The sequence below is a fragment of the Schistocerca cancellata genome, chromosome 9 (genome assembly GCF_023864275.1).
Source record: "Schistocerca cancellata isolate TAMUIC-IGC-003103 chromosome 9, iqSchCanc2.1, whole genome shotgun sequence".
Classification (NCBI taxonomy): domain Eukaryota; kingdom Metazoa; phylum Arthropoda; class Insecta; order Orthoptera; family Acrididae; genus Schistocerca; species Schistocerca cancellata.
In genome coordinates this window covers 477,720,701-477,743,198 of record NC_064634.1, presented here as the reverse complement: position 1 = coordinate 477,743,198, position 22,498 = coordinate 477,720,701, and the positions used below count along the sequence as shown (strand labels likewise).

Below are 22,498 nucleotides of genomic sequence, written 5' to 3'. Positions count from 1 at the left end.
GAAAAATTGTTACTAGTGAGATTCAATCTATGGCCCTTGTGATCACAGGCCTTATATACTACGCGCATAGCTACAAGCAACTTTGATAATACAGACAATATGTTCTGGATACCATCAGATCATAAAAGGCAATGTTCTAATGTTGTGAGATGCTTTTTTTTTTTTTTTTTTTTTTAGAATTGTGATGCACTGTCTTAAAAAATTGATGCCTGAGCAATGGTCTCTAAATTGTGTAAGGATTAAGAAAATCAAGAATGGCTCTTGTGTAAAGGTCCCCTTCGTACTAGGCTACTTCGTTGACAGCATGCTGCTTTGGAAAAACCACTGCCTGTACTACCCTATGACAATGGACGGTGGAAGTATGATGTTCTTATGTCTTGCCTTCATGGATGTTCATTTTTCAGTTTCCATTAGTGTATCATGGGAAAAGTGTAATCAAAATAAATTTTAACTTTGTGAGTATGGTTTATCAGAAAACAGTTTTGAGGACTGGTTTATTATGCATCCCATTAAGGAAAAAAAGTGCCCTCTTGGCAACCTTTTGCAGCCTTTATTGCTGTTGTGTGTGGAGTCACTTTGAGTAAAATCAGTTTTGCATGCATGATCATGTCACAATATAAAACTGAATGCAGTGAACATGGTAAAGAATACCTAGCATTCCAACCTACTTCAGAAGTAATCGAAAGAAGTATTGAAAAGTGAATGCTAATCATATGATAGTCACACAGTCATCTAACACACAAAATTATCCAGACTGATAACGTGTAGAGAATAAATGACATTGCCATCTCATTGTCATCATTTCACCTGACTCAAGAACAGTTTGCACCAAGCTCCATCATGTCAACTAAGACTGAGGAAACAATTTTGTGGATTTATAACTAGATGTAGGTTTCTATTTATAAGGTCAAACTAGGAGCATCAGAACTATGATTACATGTGTACTTGATGATTTACATATTAACATAAATATGAAATATTTGCTTTGTGGGTGGAGAAATAATATGTTTTGAACTTTTATCCACAGATTAGATAGGTCATCTACTTTCTGGAACATAGCAGAAATATCACTCACAAACTGAAATGTTATGATGGTAAAAAGTGTAATTAATATGAGGTGTATTAAAAAAGTAATGAGATCAATTTTTTATCTACTAAAGTTTTTATTGTTGCCTCCAAAGTACTTCTCTTTGATAGTTTTACACTGGCAGACTCACTGTTCTCAAACTTCAAGTGGTAGGGCGTTTCTCCAGAGTCCCAAAATGATGTCCTTTTAGGACTTTTTCAATTTCAGGAAAAGAAAAAGTCACAAGGACTCAGATCATGAGAATAGGAATAGGGGGATGTGGAACTACAGGAATGCCTTTTAAGACCAGAAATTATGAGACTCAAGTGGCTGTGTGAATTGGATCATTGACAGGATGCAGCATCCATTTGTCTGCAATGGCTGGTCTCATTCAGTTCTCCCTTTTTCTGAGTCTTTCAAGGACGTCTTTGTAAAACACTTGGGTGGCATTTTGTCATGGAGGAACAAGATCTCACATGAGCAAGTACACATTCAACATTTTTGTCAGTTTTTGAATTTGAATGTTTCCCTGAGTGAGGCTTCAATGTGTTCTCCATTTTCCCAAACTAATTTTTGCCAGGGAAACCTTATGCTCTTAAAAGGGAATTTTCCCATAGGTCTGTTTTTTTACTTTTCAGAAGTCACACTTATGGATTGTTCAGGATATCACAAAGCTTCAAGGCATAACATTGTTCTAAATTCTGTTATCCCATTTTCGTAACACACGACAAAAACACAACTCCATTCATGGTGGTCAGAAATACCACGCGATGACTTTATGGAACTGAAACTTGCACTGAGCTCCTGGGGGATGAACACATCTGTCCACACAAATAGAGTAAGACAGCATTGCCAGATTGCTTACAGTGTTTTCAGTTTCATTACTTTTCACACATACTTTGTATTTATCTACTAAAAAAAATCTTATTAATTTTTTTGCACAGTTATATACGAGTATGTAGTGTTAAATTGTTATACAGATGTTTATCAAGTGACAGTTATTATTAAATGCAAAAATATTTTATTTTTATTATTATATTAGGGAAGTAACACAATCACATTAAATTGACTCCCATGTTTTAATGAAAACTGTGCTGCTTAATCATCAAAATTTTGTGATGCTGTAAAATGAAACTGATTGTTGCACACTAAAAATTGGAATATTTGCTAGAATTGATAAAAAAAAGAAAAAAATGAAATGATCGTGTGGCACAGATGGCCAGGAGGCCCCATCCAGGAAGTTCGGTTGCTGGGTTACAAGTCTTATTTCATATGATGCCACACTGGGTGACATGTACGTCGATGATGATGAATACAACATGACTCCCAGTCCACGAGCAGAGAAAATATCCAACCCAGCCAGGAAGTGAACCCGGCCCTGCTGCATGGTAGACAAACATGTTAGGATTGATGACACGCATTGAGCAAATGTATTTCTTATGAGATCACTAACTGAATTTTGATGCAAGATTTATTCACACATTTTATTTCATTTCATGTTATTTCTTGGATGCATATTTGTTAATCATTATTATATTAATGTTCCTGCTATATTGCATTTTTGGTTACAGAGGACAAGCAAGTGGTATTTATATCCTACAAACTGATGAATTTTCCCTTGGTTCCTCTATTATAAATTACTGAAGAAAGTATATACAATAATTTGACACAGTGTCTCTACAGGAACCACGAATCTGTAAAGGCTATAGAGTAAGGTTGCAAGTCAAAATGTATAACATGCATCTGGAAAGTTCAAAAAGGGCTTCTTGGAAGTAATATTGAAGTACTGTACAGTGTCCAATACTACATCAAGCAACAAATGATTTGTTTATTTACAAATATGTCTATTAAATGTTGTTTAAATTACAGGGAAAATAGAGGAAGTAGAACTGCAGGATAGTAATAAACTTTCTGGAAAATGTGGCAAAAGTACTTGGAAACTAATTTCAGTATGGATGCAGCTCTAGTATACATTGCATATTAAAACAGCAGGCATCATATTATACCATGAGTACTGACTTTATGCATTCAAAACTTCATTCATTCAGAGCTAGTCACAAAACTGAAATTACTTATTCACGCTCTAGTACATAAAACACTTTCACCATGACAAATATTATTATCCTGCAATTTTTTGAGTATGGAACTTATGTTTTTAATATTCCATTAAATATGCTGCTTTTTAGCATTACTATTCGAATGAAGATACAATTTGCTGAGGGAAATTTTGATGCAAGAGCACATGCTTCCAGTCACAGAATGGGAAACTCCAATGTGCATGCTTTAAATACCCTCATTAATGTGCATCTCAGATGAAGAAATGCACAGAAGTATTGTGGGCAGGTTACATACCTCCATCGCTTCTCATATTTCTGCCTACAAAGGAAAAATAGAAACGTACTATAATAAGGTCTACTAAATCAGGACTTGTGAGTCAGTAATAACAGTAATGTGTGTGTGTGTGTGTGTGTGTGTGTGTGTGTGTGTGTGTGTGTGTGTGTGTGTGTGATATTTATTATCTTTATTAATAGTTTCGGCCTGCTGTCTGTGAGCATGTCTCTTAGCAAATGCAACATGAATACATACATCTCAGTGAGTCTAATTCTAGTTATACAGACAAATTATTTTTTATGAAGAAGTAAAGTGAAAGAATATCCTTGTGAGTAAAGGTTGCAATTATTTTCGTTATTTATTTACAATAGTTTTTTGTATTCATTGACTCTTTATTGGCTAGTTTTAACAAAAGAGTTGTTATTGATCTTGTATATTTAGGGGCCTTTGTTTAAATTAGTATGCTAGACTCACACATTTATGTCACAAGAAACATTTAAATGTCCATCACTCTTGTAATAATAGTAATATACCTTTGCAATTCCAGAAAAGAAAATACAGTAAATATAGAAACCTGATCGATGCAGATTAATAGGTAATTTTATCTTATGTTGTCAAGCTGTTTCATAGTACTCCAAAACGTTATTTCAACATTTACATAAGGCTTGTTCATTGTTGTTAACTGTGAAAGAAGTAAAAAATGGCAGTGTTCACATTAATGGTGAAAACTACTTCTGTCAAGAGGAGAGGTAAGCATTATGATATTTAGTTTGTGTGAAACTTTAGGAGCACATATTTATTCAAGAGATGGAGAATTCCACTATTTTAACGTAATTTGTAGGCCAAAAATGAGCAGAACTATAATATGGAGCTTTATATCTTGGAACTTGACAGTTTGAAATTAGTCACTGGAAACATTTTATGTGATGACATTTTGTTATGTCTACTGTTACTACAGTTATTGCCATGCGTTTGTGAATCTGGGCTTACTGTTGACACTCCATTTTAAATTGCAGCTTCAATCAAATTTAAAGCACATAAAAGGATTATTAAAGGTGAATATTAATTGCAGAAAGAACAAAGTAATTTCTAGTTTCCTATATTCCTTGTAACAAGTTCAGCATGGTGCTGTACTCCTCAGAATACAATAGTAACAGGTTGCTTTTCCTGTAATAATATACTAGAGTTGGAAAATTACTGGTTCTGGAATCATATTTAAATAATAATTTGTTGCGATGTACTGCTTGCACCTTCTTTCCCCTTCTGTGCTGCATGATACAGATGAACTGATTTGAACTTCCTCTCTTGATTTGTGGCATTTTGTGATTCCTACTCTCTCTCTCTCTCTCTCTCTCACACACACACACACACACACACACACACACACACACACACATTCACGCAAATGCAACTCACACACAGGACTGCAGTCTCAGGGAGTGTGGCTACAGTTTTGAAACTGCAGTCATGTGCATGTGTGAGTTGCATTTGCATGTGTGTGTGTGTGTGTGTGTGTGTGTGTGTGTGTGTGTGATGTAAGCCTGATGGGCTGAAAGCTTTATTTGTGACAGTCTTTTTGTTGTATCTATCTGTGACTCAGCATCTCCACTTTATGGTGAGTGGCAACTTTTCATAATATAATTAAGCAATTTAGTTAGTCTTTTTTAAATGAGAACTTTTTTTCCATGCACTAGATTATTTATTATGATTTTCACAATTGCAGTTTTGACTTTTAAGTCATTTTGAAATAGTTAATACTCTGAAAATGCAACAGCTGTCAACATTTGGAAGAATATTAAAAAGTATGTGAGATTATGTGGCTTGTGTCAGCATTTGTCATATATCATCATACATAACAGGTAGAAATAAATATCTTGAGACTAGATTCCTGGTTTCTACAGATGTCGGTAATGTACACTGTATGCTGAGTATGGAGAAGTTTCTTCTGTTTGAGACACTTCATTAGTTTGAGTTCAAAATATGTTGTAGAATCTTACAACAGATGGATGTTATTCATGTCAAGATATCGGCAGACAGGGATGGTAGTTTAGTGAATTACTCATGCTACCCCTCCAGCAGACTGGTGTGATCTGTGTTTTTTTCCAACTAGTGGGCACAGTTTCTTGATTGTGGGTATATTAAGGAGGTATCTTGTCTGCAAATTCTATACAAAACAAATAGGTATTTATCATGCATGAATCTTGATTAAATTTTAGCAGTTTCAAGTATTTCTCAGTACCATTGATACTAACATCTAAATCATACAGCTTTGCACTGGTGTAAGAATTGAATTGGAACAATACCCTTTGATTTTCCTTTGCAAAGAGACATTTGAAAATGGAGTTCAGTGTTTCTGCTTTCGTTTTATTACCTATAATTTCAGTTGCTGTGTCATCTTTGAGAGTCTGGACACTAACTTTGATGCCAATGACTGTCTTTGCATTTGACCATAATGTCTTTGAGTTTTCTGAGAGATCTTTTTGGTATGGTAGTCATTGAACAGTTAATGATAAATGGAGTTTCATTATCTTCATGTATACAGTTGTGTGCTTCATTTTACAGATTATTATGCAATAGCCTGTTTGTTAAGAAGTTTCAGAGTAATTCTGTACCATGGAGGGTCCTTTCCATCATGACCTTTTCTGTTACATGCACATCTATCCAGTATATGGTCCACTGTTATTTTACTTTTGAGCCACAGTTCCTTTAGACACTACTCTCCAGAGCTAAATGTATCAAAATGCTCGCTGAGACACAAAACTTCTGACTCATTCAGAGCTCTATGTTACAAGCTTCTCATTGAGGCACAACAGTACAGCCCATTTATCTAGGTTTCTGAGCAGCTAAATCTTTTTACTTATTTTAGTTGGACTTTGTACTTTGGCAATTATTGCTGTTATAGTTGTCTCATGCTCACTGTTACCAGTGGATGCCCTCAAAGAAGTCAGGTCTGTTTGCTGCCATTTGATCAAATATATTTGCATCACATATGGACTTCCAAAGTACCTGTTCTAGGTACTTTCCGAAGAATTCATTTAGTGCTATGAATTGCTAATGTGATTGTATTTCTTAAAAGCTATATAAAAACTAACAGAACATATTCGATCTCTTAATCTCCATGTATTGTTTTCCATATACTGTATGTCATTGTTAAAAAAATCATTGTATGTACATTTCACATCTCCTCCTAAATTGCAGGATCAATTTCAATGAAACTTGGTGGGCCCTATACATATCACTGAAAATAAGTGCTGTGATTATAAGAAGCATATATCTCTCAGAGGGGTGGGTTGGAGGTAAAAAGATTATACTTATGTATGATATATTATGAAAAGGGTAGTTGCTACTAACCATATAGCAGAGATGCTCAGTCGCAGACAAGCACAACAAAAAGACTATCAAACAAGTAACCTTTGGCTGCTGCTGAGGCCAGACTTTTTTTCTGGAAAGGATGAAACAGATGAAGTGTGAGGAAACAAGATGAAATCTGGGAGAGTAGGCCTATGATGATGATGGGATCCTATACTACTTGACAGAATGTAGAGGACGGTGTGGGAGACCTGCACCTCAGTAATAGGCAAGGTTTACCATTGCCTTCCTCCGACCATAATGGGGATGAATGATGATGATGAAGATGACACAACAACACTCAGGTGAAAATCCCTGACCTTGCTGGGAATTAAACCCGGGACCCGTGCTCGGGAAGCGAGAACACTACCACAAGAACACAATCTGCAGAGTAGTAGGCCAATAGTGAAAAGTGAAAACCAACTGAAATTGATGTGAAAACACAATGAAACCAAAGAAAAAATAAATAAAAAGATTGAAATGTGAGTAGCAGGTCTGTGGGTGGACAAGTGTGAAGGAGAGTGACAGACTAGATTCGGTGAAGTTAGTATGTGTGAACTGGAATAAGAGAGATGGAGTCATAGGGTACGGTGGCATGCAAGCAACACAGGAAGAGTGGTTAATTTGAAGTTCTAGGATTAATGATATCAGTGGGAGCAATATGGGACACAAGATGCTGCACCAGCAATCAGCGCAGTCTTGTGACCATCTGTTGTGCATGAACAAGATGTTTGATACAGTGTGGCATGCAATTAGAGCATACAGTCCAGTTAGGAAGGAAGAAGAGAAAGAAGGACGGGCAGAGAGTATAGGAATGAGTTAAAAAATAGTAACAAAGGAAAATAGCATTGGCTTAAGAGATTGTAGGAAAGACGTTAGATAAAATCAAACTGTGGAAAATGCAGCATGGAATAATGACAATATTATGAAAACATTGTGTCCTTGGCAGCCAGAGATAGTGGTCATAAGTGTGCGAGTTGTGTTTGGAAGAGTTTGTGTGTGTATGTTGTCTAACTCTGATGGAGGCCTTTTTTGGCCAAAAGCTTACTTGTTTAACAGTCTTTTTGTTCTGCCTATCTGCGACTCAGCATCTCTGCTATATGGTGAGTAGAAACTACCCTTTTCATAATATTATCATTATTCCATCCTGGATTTTCCATTGTTTGTACTTATGTATGTATGTTTCACATGTCATCCTAAATTGCAGGATCAATTTCAACTAAACTTGGTACATATACCACTTACTAAGTGGAAAGAAGTACTCTGATGGTAAGGGGTACTGGGGTGTTGGGGGTTGAGATGAAAAGGTAGTGATATTAAAGCATAACTCAGGAATGTCTGGAACAATTTCAACCAAATTTTTTATATACCGGGTGATCAAAAAGTCAGTATAAATTTGAAAACAGAATAAATCACAGAATAATGTAGATAGAGAGGTACAAATTGACACAAATGCTTGGAATGACATGGGATTTTATTAGAACCAAAAAAATACAAATGTTAAAAAAATGTCCGACAGATGGCGCTTCATCTGATCAGAATAGCAATAATTAGCATAACAAAGTAAGACAAAGCAAAGAAGACGTTCTTTACAGGAAATGCTCAATATGTCCACCAACATTCCTCAACAATAGCTGTAGTCGAGGAATAATGTTGTGAACAGCACTGTAAATCATGTCTGGAGTTATGGTGAGGCATTGGCGTTGGATGTTGTCTTTCATCATCCCTAGAGATGTCGGTCGATCACGATACACTTGCGACTTCAGGTAACCCCAAAGCCAATAATTGCATGGTCTGAGGTCTGGTGACCTGGGAGGCCAAGCATGACGAAAGTGGCGGCTGAGCACACAATCATCACCAAACAACGTACGCAAGAGATCTTTCACGCGTCTAGCAATACTTTGTTTTTGTTTTTTGGTTCTAATAAAACCCCATGTCATTCCAAGCATGTGTGTCAATTTTTACCTCTCTGTCTACATTATTCCATGGTTTATTAAGTTTTTAAATTTATACTGACTTTTTGATCACCCGGTATATGACTGCTTATTTGTATAAAAATACTGTGGGGTAGTATAGGCATATCCCTGCTGCAGTTAGGGTTGGATGTGAGGCCCAGATGCTGTGATACTTAACAATATTATATAAAGACTGATCTTAGTATTGCATGCACAATTTGTAGTGCTGCTAGGCTCACTGATGAGACAATAATATTTTACCCCAGAGGTAGGGTGGTGGAAAGACACAGGCATATCAGCATATCTCAGTAATTCCTGTAGCAATTTCTACCAAACATGGCACATGTATCAGCTGCTATTTGGAAAAAGTTACTGTGACAGTACAATCTACATTGATACTCTGCAGTCCACGTCACAGTGCGTGGTGGAGCATACCCCGTACCACTAAGGGTAATTTCCTCTCTTGTTACACTGGCAAATGGAATGACGGAAAAATGAATACCTATATCCCTCTGTATGAGCCGTAATTTCTCATAACTTATTTTTGCAGTCCTTACATGCAATGTATGTTGGAGGCAACACAATCGTTCTGCAGTCAGCTTTAAATGCCAGTTATTTAAATTCTGACAATAGTGTTCCTCAAAAAGAACATCAACTTCCTTACAGTGATACCCATTTCAATTCCTAAACTATTTCCTTAAGTCTTGCGTGTTGTTCAGACCTACTAAAGTGCGCGTCATTTATGTTGGCGGCTGAGTTTAGGTTCGTTCTGCGCATCTGACGTCACAAAAAAAAAATAAAAAAAGAAAAAGCACAGTCAGCCAATGAACAGAGAACGACGTTGCCAGGTCTCGACTGCAGAGCAGAGCACGGACGAGTGTCGTCAGTTTTAGAAATGTTCAGCCATAAATAACGTAATAGAACAAAAGCAATGTCTTGATAGAAGACTTTATTTTATAGAAAGTTTGGAAAAAGCATTCTTTATACCAGTTGCTTCATATTCTATTAATTAATTAAACCAAACAAGCAATAAGACTCCTAATTCTTGTGATAGCAAGGAAAGGTGTTTGTATCAATCTCACGAACCGTGTTTTCGCAATAAAGAACAGCGGTAATTGTTTATTTCCTATTGTACTTCGACGAAGTGTGAGTAATTCATAATCATACCAACAGTGTTTGTCAGTATTTTGCGTGACTTGTTAGAGTCCTCCAGGAGTTATTTTTTATGGCGAGCAGCGTTAGCGAAACGGTTAAGGCGGTGGAACAATAAGCGAAAGGTGAAGAGTTCAAACCTTGTGTGGTACACAATATTTTCTTTATTTAAAAACAATATCGAAGTGTCTTACGTAACGAATTTTATTCGTTTGAATGCAATTTTTTGAAATTTCTAGTGCTTTGTCTCTTCATTAACCCTTTCGCTGCTGCAGACACGTGCTCCCCGCATTCCGCGCTGTGCGCGATTTTGTTATCACTGCACTGCTCGCCTGTGCAGGCACATGGTGTCTGTAGCAAATCTAGGAGCCCAAATCTGAATTGTGTCAAGCATGACATTACCAGAGCTGTATGTGAAAGTTGCGGATTTGTTTTCCCTACCCATCTGCATTAACATACATTTTTCTATATTTACAGTTAGCTGTCAATCATCACCAACTAGAAGTTTTCTCAAGTCTGTTTACCCGTGGCATCGCTATGGTTGAAACAGGGATAAAAAGAGGCGACTTAAAAGTGTTACCTATGAACAGCTTAAGCAATTTCAACAAAATTTTGTATGCAAATGACTCATTTTTTGTATAAAAATAGTGTGGGAATAAGGTAAACTTAGAAGGAAACATCACCAACTTGATCTCATATTTTAAGGAGAAAAAGCACCAGCAATCGATTCTGTGCGAAAATTTGGGGCATAAGTCGGCTAGTATACAGGTATGGCCTTCTGAATGTACAGATTTTAAAGTTCGCGTGCGCCGATTGTTCATCACTCCCCCCTTCCTACTGCAATTGCTCAGTGCCTGCTGTACAGTGGAATGGGGTGGTTTTTGTTCACAGTGCCAATGGACCAGCAAGCAAATGTGTCATTAGAGAAGTAACGTAGAGCTGTTTAATTAACAACATGGGCTGTTGTGCGTTATTTTCTATGGGTTGGAAAGCTGATGCTATTAAGGTGAAGAAGTTTCATTATTTTTCAACGTGACCCCCTGATTAAATTGTAAAATGAAAATAATTGACAACATTTCATAAGAATGGTTGAGTTGCTTATGTTCATTCATTTAAATTCTGAGACATAATATTGAACATGTATCTGCATGTGGTAGACACATTAAGTGTAAAACATGTTCTTGAACTAGATTTCGTAACAGTTTTTGCTGACATGTTCCCCTCCATCCCAATCGTCCCTCACCTCCTAGACACCGCAGATAGGAGGGTGCTGGTTGTCACACCACTGCACATTACTTGACACTTTGCTTATAGGAGGGCACTGGTTGTCACTCCACTGTACAGTACATGGTACTTAGGCATCAGGCACCTGCAAATGGGCAGACAACTGGTGTGTGCGAAGTTTAAAAGCTGTACATCAGAAGGTCATAAATGTGTACTATCGGAAGTTCGTGTGATGCCAATTCTGGGGCTGATATGTAGCAAGTGCGATTTTTTCCTCCTTAAAATACGAGGTCAAGTTGCTGATGTTTCCTTGTTAGTTGTAAGGGTGGCCATCAGAAGGGATGGCATAAAAATGTTCGAAAACGACATATTGGTATTTGTTTCCTGTATTTAGTTGACTGAGGGTACTTCAAATGAATGACACACAAACCGTTATCCGTGTTTTGTGTACTCGGACGAAATGTGATCGGATAGCACTGCCTTATCAGCCAGCTCAGCTATGCCGGTGGTACTCACTCTCCCTTGGAGGGGTGGTGCCGCACCACGTGTATGATGCGGCCTGGCGGGTAGAGCGGCTGGTGCACGGTGAGTGCGATGCTGGGGTCGGAGGGGTGGACGGCGGCCGCCCCCGCCGCCCGCGCCGCCTGCCGCTCGCGCCGGTACTCGCACAGGCTGGAGTCGCCCTGCAGCTCAGCCGCCGACGTCGGCATCGGCGCGCAGCCGCAGCACACCGCGCTGCAGAAGATGGTCTTCCACTGCGGGCACAGGTAGGCCACGCGCGTCACTTCACGCCATCGAAACTGCTACGCGCGCGTCGGTGGGTTTCGCCGCACAGTGTTTCAGAAATTCCATTTGATAGAATCCATGCAACCGTTCGCTGCATGGCGGAATTGCCTTGTGACAATATCGCCGCGTGACGAAATCGCCGAGCGCCAAAATCGCCGAGCGCCAAAATCGCCGAGCGACGAAATCGCCGAGCGACAAAATCGCCGAGCGACAAAATCGCCGAGCGACAAAATCGCCGAGCGACAAAATCGCCGAGCGACAAAATCGCCGAGCGACAAAATCGCCGAGCGACAAAATCGCCTAGCGACAAAATCGCCGAGCGTAAAATCGCCGAGCGACAAAATCGCCGAGCGACAAAATCGCCGAACGACAAAATCGCCGAGCGACAAAATCGCCGAGCGACAAAATCGCCGAGCGACAAAATCGCTGTACTACGAATCGCCACATGACAAAATCACTGCACAACAGACTGATGCGCGGCACAAATGATGTGCGTCATAAATATGGCACTGTGCCTTCTCCCACGACAGGACTGGCTGTTGGGATTGGGGGGACGGGGAGCAAGAGAATGTGATATGCAGAGCCAGTAGAGGCTGTTTACAAGCATTTTAATGAAGTTGTAAAGGCTCTGGAAGAATTGAAACTTATAACTTGACAACACCAGAAACAAAAACTGAGGCAAAAACTACTTTAAAGAATATGAGGAAATTCAAATTCATTGCTTTAACTTGTTTCTGGTACACAATATATAAAGAAAAGAAAAACCGATCACGTCAACCATTTTTTGCAAAGAGAAGGCCTTATGACTGGTAAAGCTGCTCAAAATATTCAAGGGCCTTAAGGCTTCTAGAGACTTCTGTACCTCCGAAGCTATTTCTGAGCACAAAGTATTAACAAAAAATGATGAGCTACCAGTAGAATTCTTAGAATAAACGTTAAGAGAAAGAATGAAATGGCCGATGAGTCTTGTTAGGGTGAAGTATCCGAACATTCACGAGAAGATTTGATCAGGACATCCCTGTTAGAAACGATTGACAGAGTGACATGGAGCTAAGTGCAAGGCTTAAGGCATTCAAGATAATTAGTGCAAAGTTTGGTCTTTTTCTGTGATATCCAAATTCAAGAAATGCAAGCAGATGATGTAAAAGCAAAAGCAGAGGTATTGTCAGATACATGTGTAGAAAATCTTAACAAGGGAGAAGTTATTTTTCAAATTTAATATTTAAAACAGTATGCGCTGGTAAAAAGAGAGAGGCTTACAAGAAGCCACTGCATTATTCACATGAAATTTAACATATAAAATGGTTCAAATGGCTCTGAGCACTATGGGACTCAACTGCTGTGGTCATAAGTCCCCTAGAACTTAGAACTACTTAAACCTAACTAACCTAAGGATATCACACACATCCATGCCCGAGGCAGGATTCGAACCTGCGACCGTTACGGTCGTGCGGTTCCAGACTGTAGCGCCTTTAACCGCTCGGCCACTCCGGCCGGCCGAAATTTAACATATAAAAAAATAATAGAAATATATCACAGCCTTACTACAACAGGTTGTGTTTGCTCTGGAGAAGAGAGTTTCAGGAAGCTCAAATCAATTTAAAGTTACCTGAGGTGCATGGTTTCTCAATAAACGTTAACAAATCTGAGAATTTCCATAGAATACAAACGAGCTGTCTCCATAAACTGAGATGAGATCATAATCATTTTTGTTTCAAAGAAAGCTCGGAAAGTAACATTTTAAATTTATTATTTGTACTGTGTGATCAGCTTTTTTTGTATTTTTTTCACTTTGACTTTAATTCATTCAGTAAAATAAGTTATTTGGAAATACACTTACGGAAAAAATTTCGCAACACCAAGGAAGAGTTGTGTGACATAAACGAAAGCTGGTAGGCGTGTTTCTACATTGTAGAGATGGTGTCTACTCAAATTCCGCGACAGTGGCGTAATAGTGGCGCTGATAGAGCCACTATGAGGGTGCAAATCTGGTTTTGCTTTAAATACACGATGCAACAGTCGTGGCCGTTATTTACCTTTGAGACTGGACGTGGTGCGCTGATGTTAATCATCAAGAATGACTGTAAGGCGCCAAAGACATCATCTACACCTCAGTGAGTTTGAAAGAGTTGGTGCACCAGGGCTACGAGAAGCTGGACGTTCCTTTTGCGATACTGCAGAACACTGCTGGCAGCAGTGCTCACGTGGATGTACGGTCGCAGGAAGACCGCGCTCGGGGTGGTGACGTGGCACTGCCGAGAGGGAAGACGGTCGTGTTCGACGTACCGTACGGCTCTGGCGCACCGTACTGCACTTGCAGCAGCAATCTGAGCAGCAGTTGGCACAACGAACTGTTACAAATCGGTTACTTCAGGGACGGCTCAGAGCCAGAACCCTGTAGCGTACATTCCACTGACCCCAACCCACTGTCATTTCCGACTTCGGTGTAGAGATGGGGGATCCGCTCTTGAACTAATTCATAGAGTTGAATCTTTCAAAGGAGTGAACAATCAGTGATTCAGAAAAAAAGAACGGTAGCTCCAAACGTTTCCCACGGCAGAGAGAGAGAGAGAGAGAGAGAGAGAGAGAGAGAGAGAGACGGAGCAAATCAGCAGCGCCTCTGCTGGTCAGAGCACAGTGCATGCCACACAACACAGCCAGCGCTGGCCTCTGCCCTGCTTCTACCTTGGCTGCCTGCATTGTGCAGTGCCCCATTGGATTTTGTGTTTCACATATGTCGTGCCGTCTCTGTGCGTCGTCTGCCGCGTGCAGCCGTGCAGTGTCTGGCGCAGCTTAACTTCGCATCGCACTCTGTCAGCGATCGTTTCAGTCGCACGTCCTGCCCTCTGGGCAGTTCATGTGAGCAACAAGACAGAGAGCCACCTAGCGGATAACATAGGAACTACTTGCAACAACCTGGTCGCAAGGGAACGGACGATTTATCTCGGAGCGGGTGAGTTCACCGCTCTCCCCACCTTCGGAACTCGCCCGCTCAACGCTCACCCCACGTCTCGACTCTAGCCAGAGCGTTGAGCAAAGCGACTCAGGTGTCACTCTGGTCTCTGCGGTCTCAGCTCACGCAGTAATACAGCTCGCGGCTCGACCTGCTCAACTCAGCGCCTCTGCATCGGAGTTCGTCCCCACTGGATATTGTTCTTCATAGTAATACCGCTATGTATATTACATTATTATGTTATGTATACATCAATTGTTTTTATTTTATTTTTATTTGTTTAAACTGATTAGATTAGGTTCCTGATGACTCCTCTTACTATAGGATTTTAATCATGGACACTCGAATTTATGCTTTAATTACGAGTGAACCGATAAACGTATCGCAAAATGTGATACACCAATATTTTCCTTGTTTTATTCTGCGTAAGGCTATATGCAGCACTTTCGTTTTACAGTCAAATTTATATATTTTTTTTCTTATTCTGGTACGGATTTTGCGATTTTAGGCGTCTTCGGAAGGAAACGTTCACTTTAAAAATATATGGCTTGCGATGTATTTGTATGAGGTTAATGAAATTTTAATACATTATAGCCAAATATATTGTTAATGTAAATTTCAAGTTACAAAATTTTCGGATCACCCAAAAAACCACGATAGTGCAAAATAAATCAATAATCAAAAACTTTGTCATATCGTGGAAATTTCAATAAACAATACAAAATTCTTACTCATTATCTGTGTTACTTCAAAATAGGATCAAATAAGATCAAAATACAGGTATAGTACTGGAATAAACCAAGTTTAAAGGGCAATGTGCCTTCCATTTATTTTCTATTGTAAATGAGTGGTGAGTCATGAAAAAGAGCTAATTCATTTCAGGGAGTGAACAGTTCTGATCCGATCTCTGAAAAGAACAGTTTTGCCCATCTCTACCACTGACTCCAACCCACTGTCATTTCCGACTTCGGTGGCGTTAAGCGAGAGCTGACTGGAGCGCAATGTGGAGATCTGTTGTGTTTTCTATGGCAGCTGATTCTGTCTCGGTGCTGGTGATGGCCGTGTTTTGGTTAGCAGAATGCCAGATGAGGGCCTGCAACTGACCTGGCTGCGTGCAGGACACACCGGATTTACAGCCGCAGTTATGGTCTCTGATCCGATTTCGTTTGACAGCAGAAACACTCTCGTGGTTATCCCACGCACCCTGATTGCAAATTTGCAGGTCAGTCTGGTGATTCGACCTGTCGTCCTGTCATTCACGAACAGCATTTCAGGGGACGTTTTCCAACAGGATAACGCTCGCCCTCATGCCGCTGTTGTAACCCAGCATGCTCTGCAGTGTCGACACGTTGCCCTGGCCTGCCCTAACATCAGACCTGTCTCCGGCAGAGGACTTATGTGACATTATCGGATGACCCCTCCGGCGTCATCCACAACCACCGTTAACCACCGCTGTAACGACAGACCGAGTGCAGCAATACTCACGAACTGACATACGGCACCTGAACAACACAGTGCGTGCGCGTTTGCGTGCTTGCTTTCAACATTTTGGCTGTTACACCGGTTGTTAATGTGGTGTCACCGCCAGACACCACACTTGCTAGGTGGTAGCTTTTAAATCAGCCGCGGTCCGCTAGTATACGTACAACGGACTCGCGGGTCGCCACTGTCAGTAATTGCAGACCGAGCGCCGCCACACGGCAAGTCTAGAGAGACGTACTAGCATTCGCCCCAGTTGTACAGCCGACTTAGCGAGCAATGGTTCACTGACAGGTGCGCTCTCATTTGCCGAGACGATGGTTGGCGTGCCCTTCAGCTGCGTCTGTTGCTGCGACCCAGCAAGGCGCCATTACCAATTGATGGAGATTGCACTTATGTATAATCGGGACCTATGTTCTCCAATTGTGGAATGGAGTTGAGTATTACTTCAACGACGTACTTTGTTTGCTATATTAATAACCTTGTAATGTTCCAGACCTCACGCCGGTCTGCGTGAGCTTAACGCGTGCATTTCGGCCTCCTCTAGCTACAAGGTGTTGGCACTTCTGCCAACACTTCAGTTAATTTACCAGCATTTCTCATTTGCAATGGCTTATTTCGCGCTTGCATTAACCTGTGATCTTGCAGTGTTAACCTCTTACACATGTTACCTAGATAAAAGTTTTTCCGCAATTTCATTAGTCTACATTAATTTCTTTTTCTATTGCGATTTTTTTCGTCAGTGTATAAATTTAAACAGACTCTTATCTTTTTTCCCTGTAGAATTATTTTTAACTGATATTTTACGATGAATGAATCTCCTACAGTGAGTGCACTTTAGTACACAACATTTTGTAAAAATTTATACAAGTCCACCTTGTTAATCAACAGAGCTTTCAGAGTCTGTACTGAAAGAGCGTTCTTGCCATTTGTCCACAAACCATCCGTATGAGGAAACACTAGTTGAGCAGGAGGCGTTAGTTCAAGATAAACAAAGAAGAAATTCTAAGATTTTAAGACAACTGGTGTATGGCACATTGTTGGTATTACAATGTGAAATAATTTCCACCCAACAATCACTAGACTATGCTTCTTCCAGTTTCTCTTTTTCTAATATTTTTGGTGATGTGTATTTTTTAATATGTACATTCTCATCATGGAGGGCGCGAATATCCACGTGTAAGATGGGTCCATGGCTGCCCTCTAGCTCTCAAGGAACAGAAAAAAATGTAGTGTAGTCAGGTGGTTTTCTTTCAAGGAAATGATTTAAAAGTCGGTATTATGCAGATTTTTAACAGGGTCGGAAATAGAACATTTTTGTGGCTACTTACAAGTCCCCATTTGTCTACCAGAATATTAAAAACACTCCATGCCCTAAGGTCTAGCACCCTCCAATGTATGTATGTACGTTTTGAACTGGGGACCTAGAAACGACGGAGAGGCTTCGTAGCCGCCGTACCCCGCAGTGGTATACAACCCCACAGCAGTCCACTCACCCCACCGCTGCCCCACCACACCGACACCAGGTTTACCGTCGTGCCGTTCGGCCCCCGCAGTGGACACCCCCCCCCCCCCCCCCCCCCGCCCTCTAAGGAACCCCAATGTTTGTGTAGTAGAGTAATTATGGTGTACGTGTACTTGGAGCCAGTGTTTGCGCAGCAATGGCCGACAAAGTGTACCTCAGGCGGAATAAGGGGAGCCAGCCCGCATTCGCCGAGGCAGATGGAAAACCGCATTAAAACCCATCCACAGGCTGGCCGGCACACCGGACATCGAAACTAATCGGCCGGGCGGATTCGTGTTGGGACAAGGCGCTCCTTCCCGCTCGAGAAGCAGCACGTTAGACCACACGGCTAGCCGGGTGGGCTCCCCCTCCCATTCAAACTATCGTATGGGTGCTCTTGCTCATCATGTTGTTGTTGTTGTGGTCTTCAGTCCTGAGACTGGTTTGATGCAGCTCTCCATGCTACTCTATCCTGTGCAAGCTTCTTCATCTCCCAGTTCCTACTGCAGCCTACATCCTCCTGAATCTTATTAATGTATTCATCTCTTGGTCGCCCTCTACGATTTTTACCCTCCACGCTGCCCTCCAATGCTAAATTTGTGGTCCCTTGATGCCTCAGAACATGTCCTGCCAACCGGTCCCTTCTTCTAGTCAAGTTGTGCCACAAACTCCTCTTCTCCCCAATCCTATTCAATACCTCCTCATTAGTTATGTGATCTACCCATCTAATCTTCTGCATTCATCTGTAGCACCACATTTCGAAAGCTTCTATTCTCTTCTTGTCCAAACTATTTATCGTCCATGTTTCACTTGCATACATGGCTACACTCCACACAAATACTTTCAGAAACGACTTCCTGACACTTAAATCTATACTCGATGTTAACAAATTTCTCTTCTTCAGAAACGCTTTCCTTGCCATTGCCAGTCTACATTTTATATCCTCTCTACTTCGACCATCGTCAGTTATTTTGCTCCCCAAATAGTAAAACTCCTTTACTACTTTAAGTGTCTCATTTCCTAATCTAATTCCCTCAGCGTCACCCGACTTAATTTGACCACATTCCATGATCCTCGTTTTGCTTTTGTTGATGTTCATCTTAAATCCTCCTTTCAAGACACTGTCCATTCCGTTCAACTGCTCTTCCAAGTCCTTTGCTATCTCTGACAGAATTACAATGTCATCCGCGAACCTCAAAGTTTTTATTTCTTTTCCATGGATTTTAATACCTACTCCGAATTTTTCTTTTGTTTCCTTTACTGCTTGCTCAATATACAGATTGAATAACATCGGGGACAGGCTACAACCCTGTCTCACTCCCTTCCCAACAGTTGCTTCCATTTCATGCCCCTCGATTCTTATAACTGCCATCTGGTTTCTGTACAAATTGTAAATAGCCTTTCGCTCCGTGTATTTTACCCCTACCACCTTGAGAATTTGAATGAGAGTATTCCAATCGACATTGTCAAAAGGTTTCTCTAAGTCTACAAATGCTAGAAACGTAGGTTTGCCTTTCCTTAATCTATTTTCTAAGGTAAGTCGTAGGGTCAGTATTGCCTCACGTGTTCCAACCTTTCTACGGAACTCAAACAGATCTTCCCCCAGGTCGGCTTCAACCAGTTTTTCCATTCGTCTGTATAGAATTCATCTTAGTATATTGCAGCTGTGACTTATTAAACTGATAGTTCGGTAATTTTCACATCTGTCAAGACCTGCTTACTTTGGGATTGGTATTATTATGTTCTTCTTGAAGTCTGAGGGTAGGTATTTCACCTGTCTCATACATCTTGCTCACCAGATGATAGAGTTTTGTCATGACTGGCTCTCCCAAGGCTGCCAGTAGTTCCAATGGAATGTTGTCTATTCGCGGGGCCTTGTTTCGACTCAGGTCTTTCAGTGCTCTGTCAAACTCTTCACCCAATATCGTATCTCCCATTTCATATTCATCTACATCCTCTTCCATTTCCATAATATTGTCCTCAAGTACATCGCCCCTGTATAGACCCTCTAAATACGCGTCTGCTTTCCCTTCTTTGCTTAGAACTGGGTTTCCATCTGAGCTCTTGATATTCATACAAGTCGTTCTCTTTTCTCCAACGGTCTCTTTAATTTTCCTGTAGGCAGTATTTATCTTGCCCCTAGTGAGATAAGCCTCTAAATCCTTACATTTGTCCTCTAGCCATCCCTGCTTAGCCATTTTTTCACCATACAGACCAGTATCGCGTATTGTAGGTGAAAGAGCTGGTTCACGAATGAAATCTCCAGTCTTCGGTATATCTTGCCATTGGGGTATTCCTGCCTGAAGTGTTGCCCAACTGCAGTCTCGCTAACTCTCAGTGGGCCAAGCTCTTGATTTAAATGTTCAGCTGCAGCTTGAAAAAATGTCTGGACATACTTTTCAAATTTTGCAGTCTCCAGTCATAACCCCTCATTTTCCGATTCAGTAACAATTAATCTAACAGCTGATGTTATAAAACAATGTCCACACTTGGAAACTATATTAGTTTTTAAATCATATAACACAGAAATTACTTCAGAAACTGTATATGCTTTACCCTCTACTCTTTGAAATGTAGTGCGGAAAGTTGATGCTTGGTTGTGAACAAAGTACAGCCACCCTTCTGATAAAAGATTTTCAGACTGATTTCATAACGAGTGTACATTTATTTTGGGTTTAGAAGTACGATTTCAGAGGAACAAACATAGTTCAGATGTTTGAAATGGCTCTGAGTACTATGGGACTTAATATCTGAGGTAATCAGTCCCCTAGAACTTAGAACTACTTAAACCTAACTAACCTAGGGACATCACACACATCCAAGCCCGAGGCAGCATTCGAACCTGCGACCGTACCGGTCGCGCGGTTCCAGACTGAAGCGCCTACAACCGCTCGGCCACATCGGCCGGCAACCAACAGAATCATAAAGCGTTTGATCACAGGAAGAAAGCAATTAACCACGTTTTCCTATAGCGTAGAACTTGGTTGTGTTCCTGGTCTATAAATTTTCAGAATTCTTGCAAGATGTTCAACCTTTACAGTCTGAACATAGAACTAAGAATATATATATATTTTAGAAACAATGCCTTCAGTATTCAAGGAAAGACGGAGCTACCATCCTAATCAGAATGAAAACCGAACGAGGTGGCACGTTGGCCTCGAATTTGGGAAGAGGACGGCTCAAATCAATTCCGGGGATCGAGATTTAAGTTTTGATTGATTTTCCTAAGTCGTTTAAGACGAATGCCGAGATGGTTCCTTTGAAAAGGACACGTCTGATTTCCTTCCTAAGTCTTCTGCTATCTGCGTCTCTAATGGCGTCCATGTGGACGGGACGTTAAACTCTAGCCTTTTTCAATTTGAATTAAGAACATATGGAGATTTATACATCTGAATTTTAAAATTTTTACGCTACTTTTGTATGAAACAGAGACCAATAACATTCATAGTTATTAGTAGTTAAATGTTTACAAAACTGCAAACAAAAGGCTGCTTTCCAAAGCAATACGATACGCAACTTTGGAAAGATTTCATGTCAATCGAGATAAAATTAAATACACTCTAAGGGAAAAAAAATTTGAATGGGACGGAAATTGGAGTATGTGATGTACGAGTACATGTACAGACAAACAAATGGTTAGTCGCTCGGAGTGTCCGCGCGGTTTGATACGCCATGCCACGGGCTGCGCGGCCCCTCCCGTCGGAGTTTCGAGTCTTCCCTCGGGCATGAGCTTGTGTGTGTTGTTCTTAGTATAAGTTCGCTTAAGTTAGTTAAAGCAGTGTGTAAGTCTAGGGACCGATGATGTCAGCAGTTTGGTCGCTTAGGAATTCACACACATTTGAACATTTTGAACAAATGGTTACTAAAAAGGGACAGTAGTGCTCATAATTACTATACTGGAAGAAAAAATGACATTTATTACTCCACAATAAGCAAAAAAGTGGTGCACAATCCTGCCACAAAAATTTTTGATCATTCGCCCATTGATATAAAATGTCTGACGAACAGCAAAAGTTAAATTTGAGAGCAAATAGCAAAACTTAATGCTTGACAACTCCTCCCATTCCGCAGAGGAATTTCTATTCTTTCTATCTATAAAAGGAGGCTAATAGGAACTACTAACTCATGTCCGTATTAAAAAAAAAAAAAAAAAAAAGAAAAGACCACGTAAATGGTCAACATGTAGTCAAATTTACATATGAATGTGTAATTTGAATGTAAAATGACACGATCTGTATCACTGCGGTTAATTGTACAAATGATACATGACACTAACTAACTACCTAACTAATTAGTAGCCCACATTCCTTGCGTAGGTTCCCACATAACAACGGACACACTGGCATCGTTGTGCGTGAAACATATTGTAGTTCGACAGTTGGCATCTTGACGAGTGTGACTGGTTGGCCTGTATGAGCAGTGTACGGCAGACGGGCTGCGCTGGACTCACCTTGGGGTCCTTGCTGCGCTTGATGGTGTTGATGAGGTCGGCGCGTAGCGACTCCAGCTGGTGCAGGCCTATCCGCGGCACCACGTCCTTGCCCACCACCACGGACGTGATGAACTGCTTGCTGTGCTCCGCAGCGGGCATGCTGGCCGGACACAGTTTTATTACTCCTTTATAGCAAACATTGTGCAGAAAATACATCATGATATTTCACAAGTCGGAGTGCGTGATATGACGGTGTACTGAAGAGCCA

The 22,498-nt window shown here is 40.6% G+C and overlaps 1 protein-coding gene across 1 annotated transcript in view; it reads right to left on the bottom strand.

Moving 5' to 3' along the window:
- Positions 1 to 22,498, bottom strand: part of LOC126101507 (diacylglycerol lipase-alpha) — a 477,330-nt gene that overhangs the window by 154,299 nt on the left and 300,533 nt on the right. Inside the window, exons 12-14 of the mRNA XM_049912151.1 lie at positions 22,249 to 22,390; positions 11,593 to 11,831; positions 3,419 to 3,442 (exon numbers count right to left, since the gene is read on the bottom strand). Coding sequence (XP_049768108.1) covers positions 3,419 to 3,442; positions 11,593 to 11,831; positions 22,249 to 22,390 — 405 coding nt within the window. The remainder of the gene's footprint in view (positions 1 to 3,418; positions 3,443 to 11,592; positions 11,832 to 22,248; positions 22,391 to 22,498) is intronic.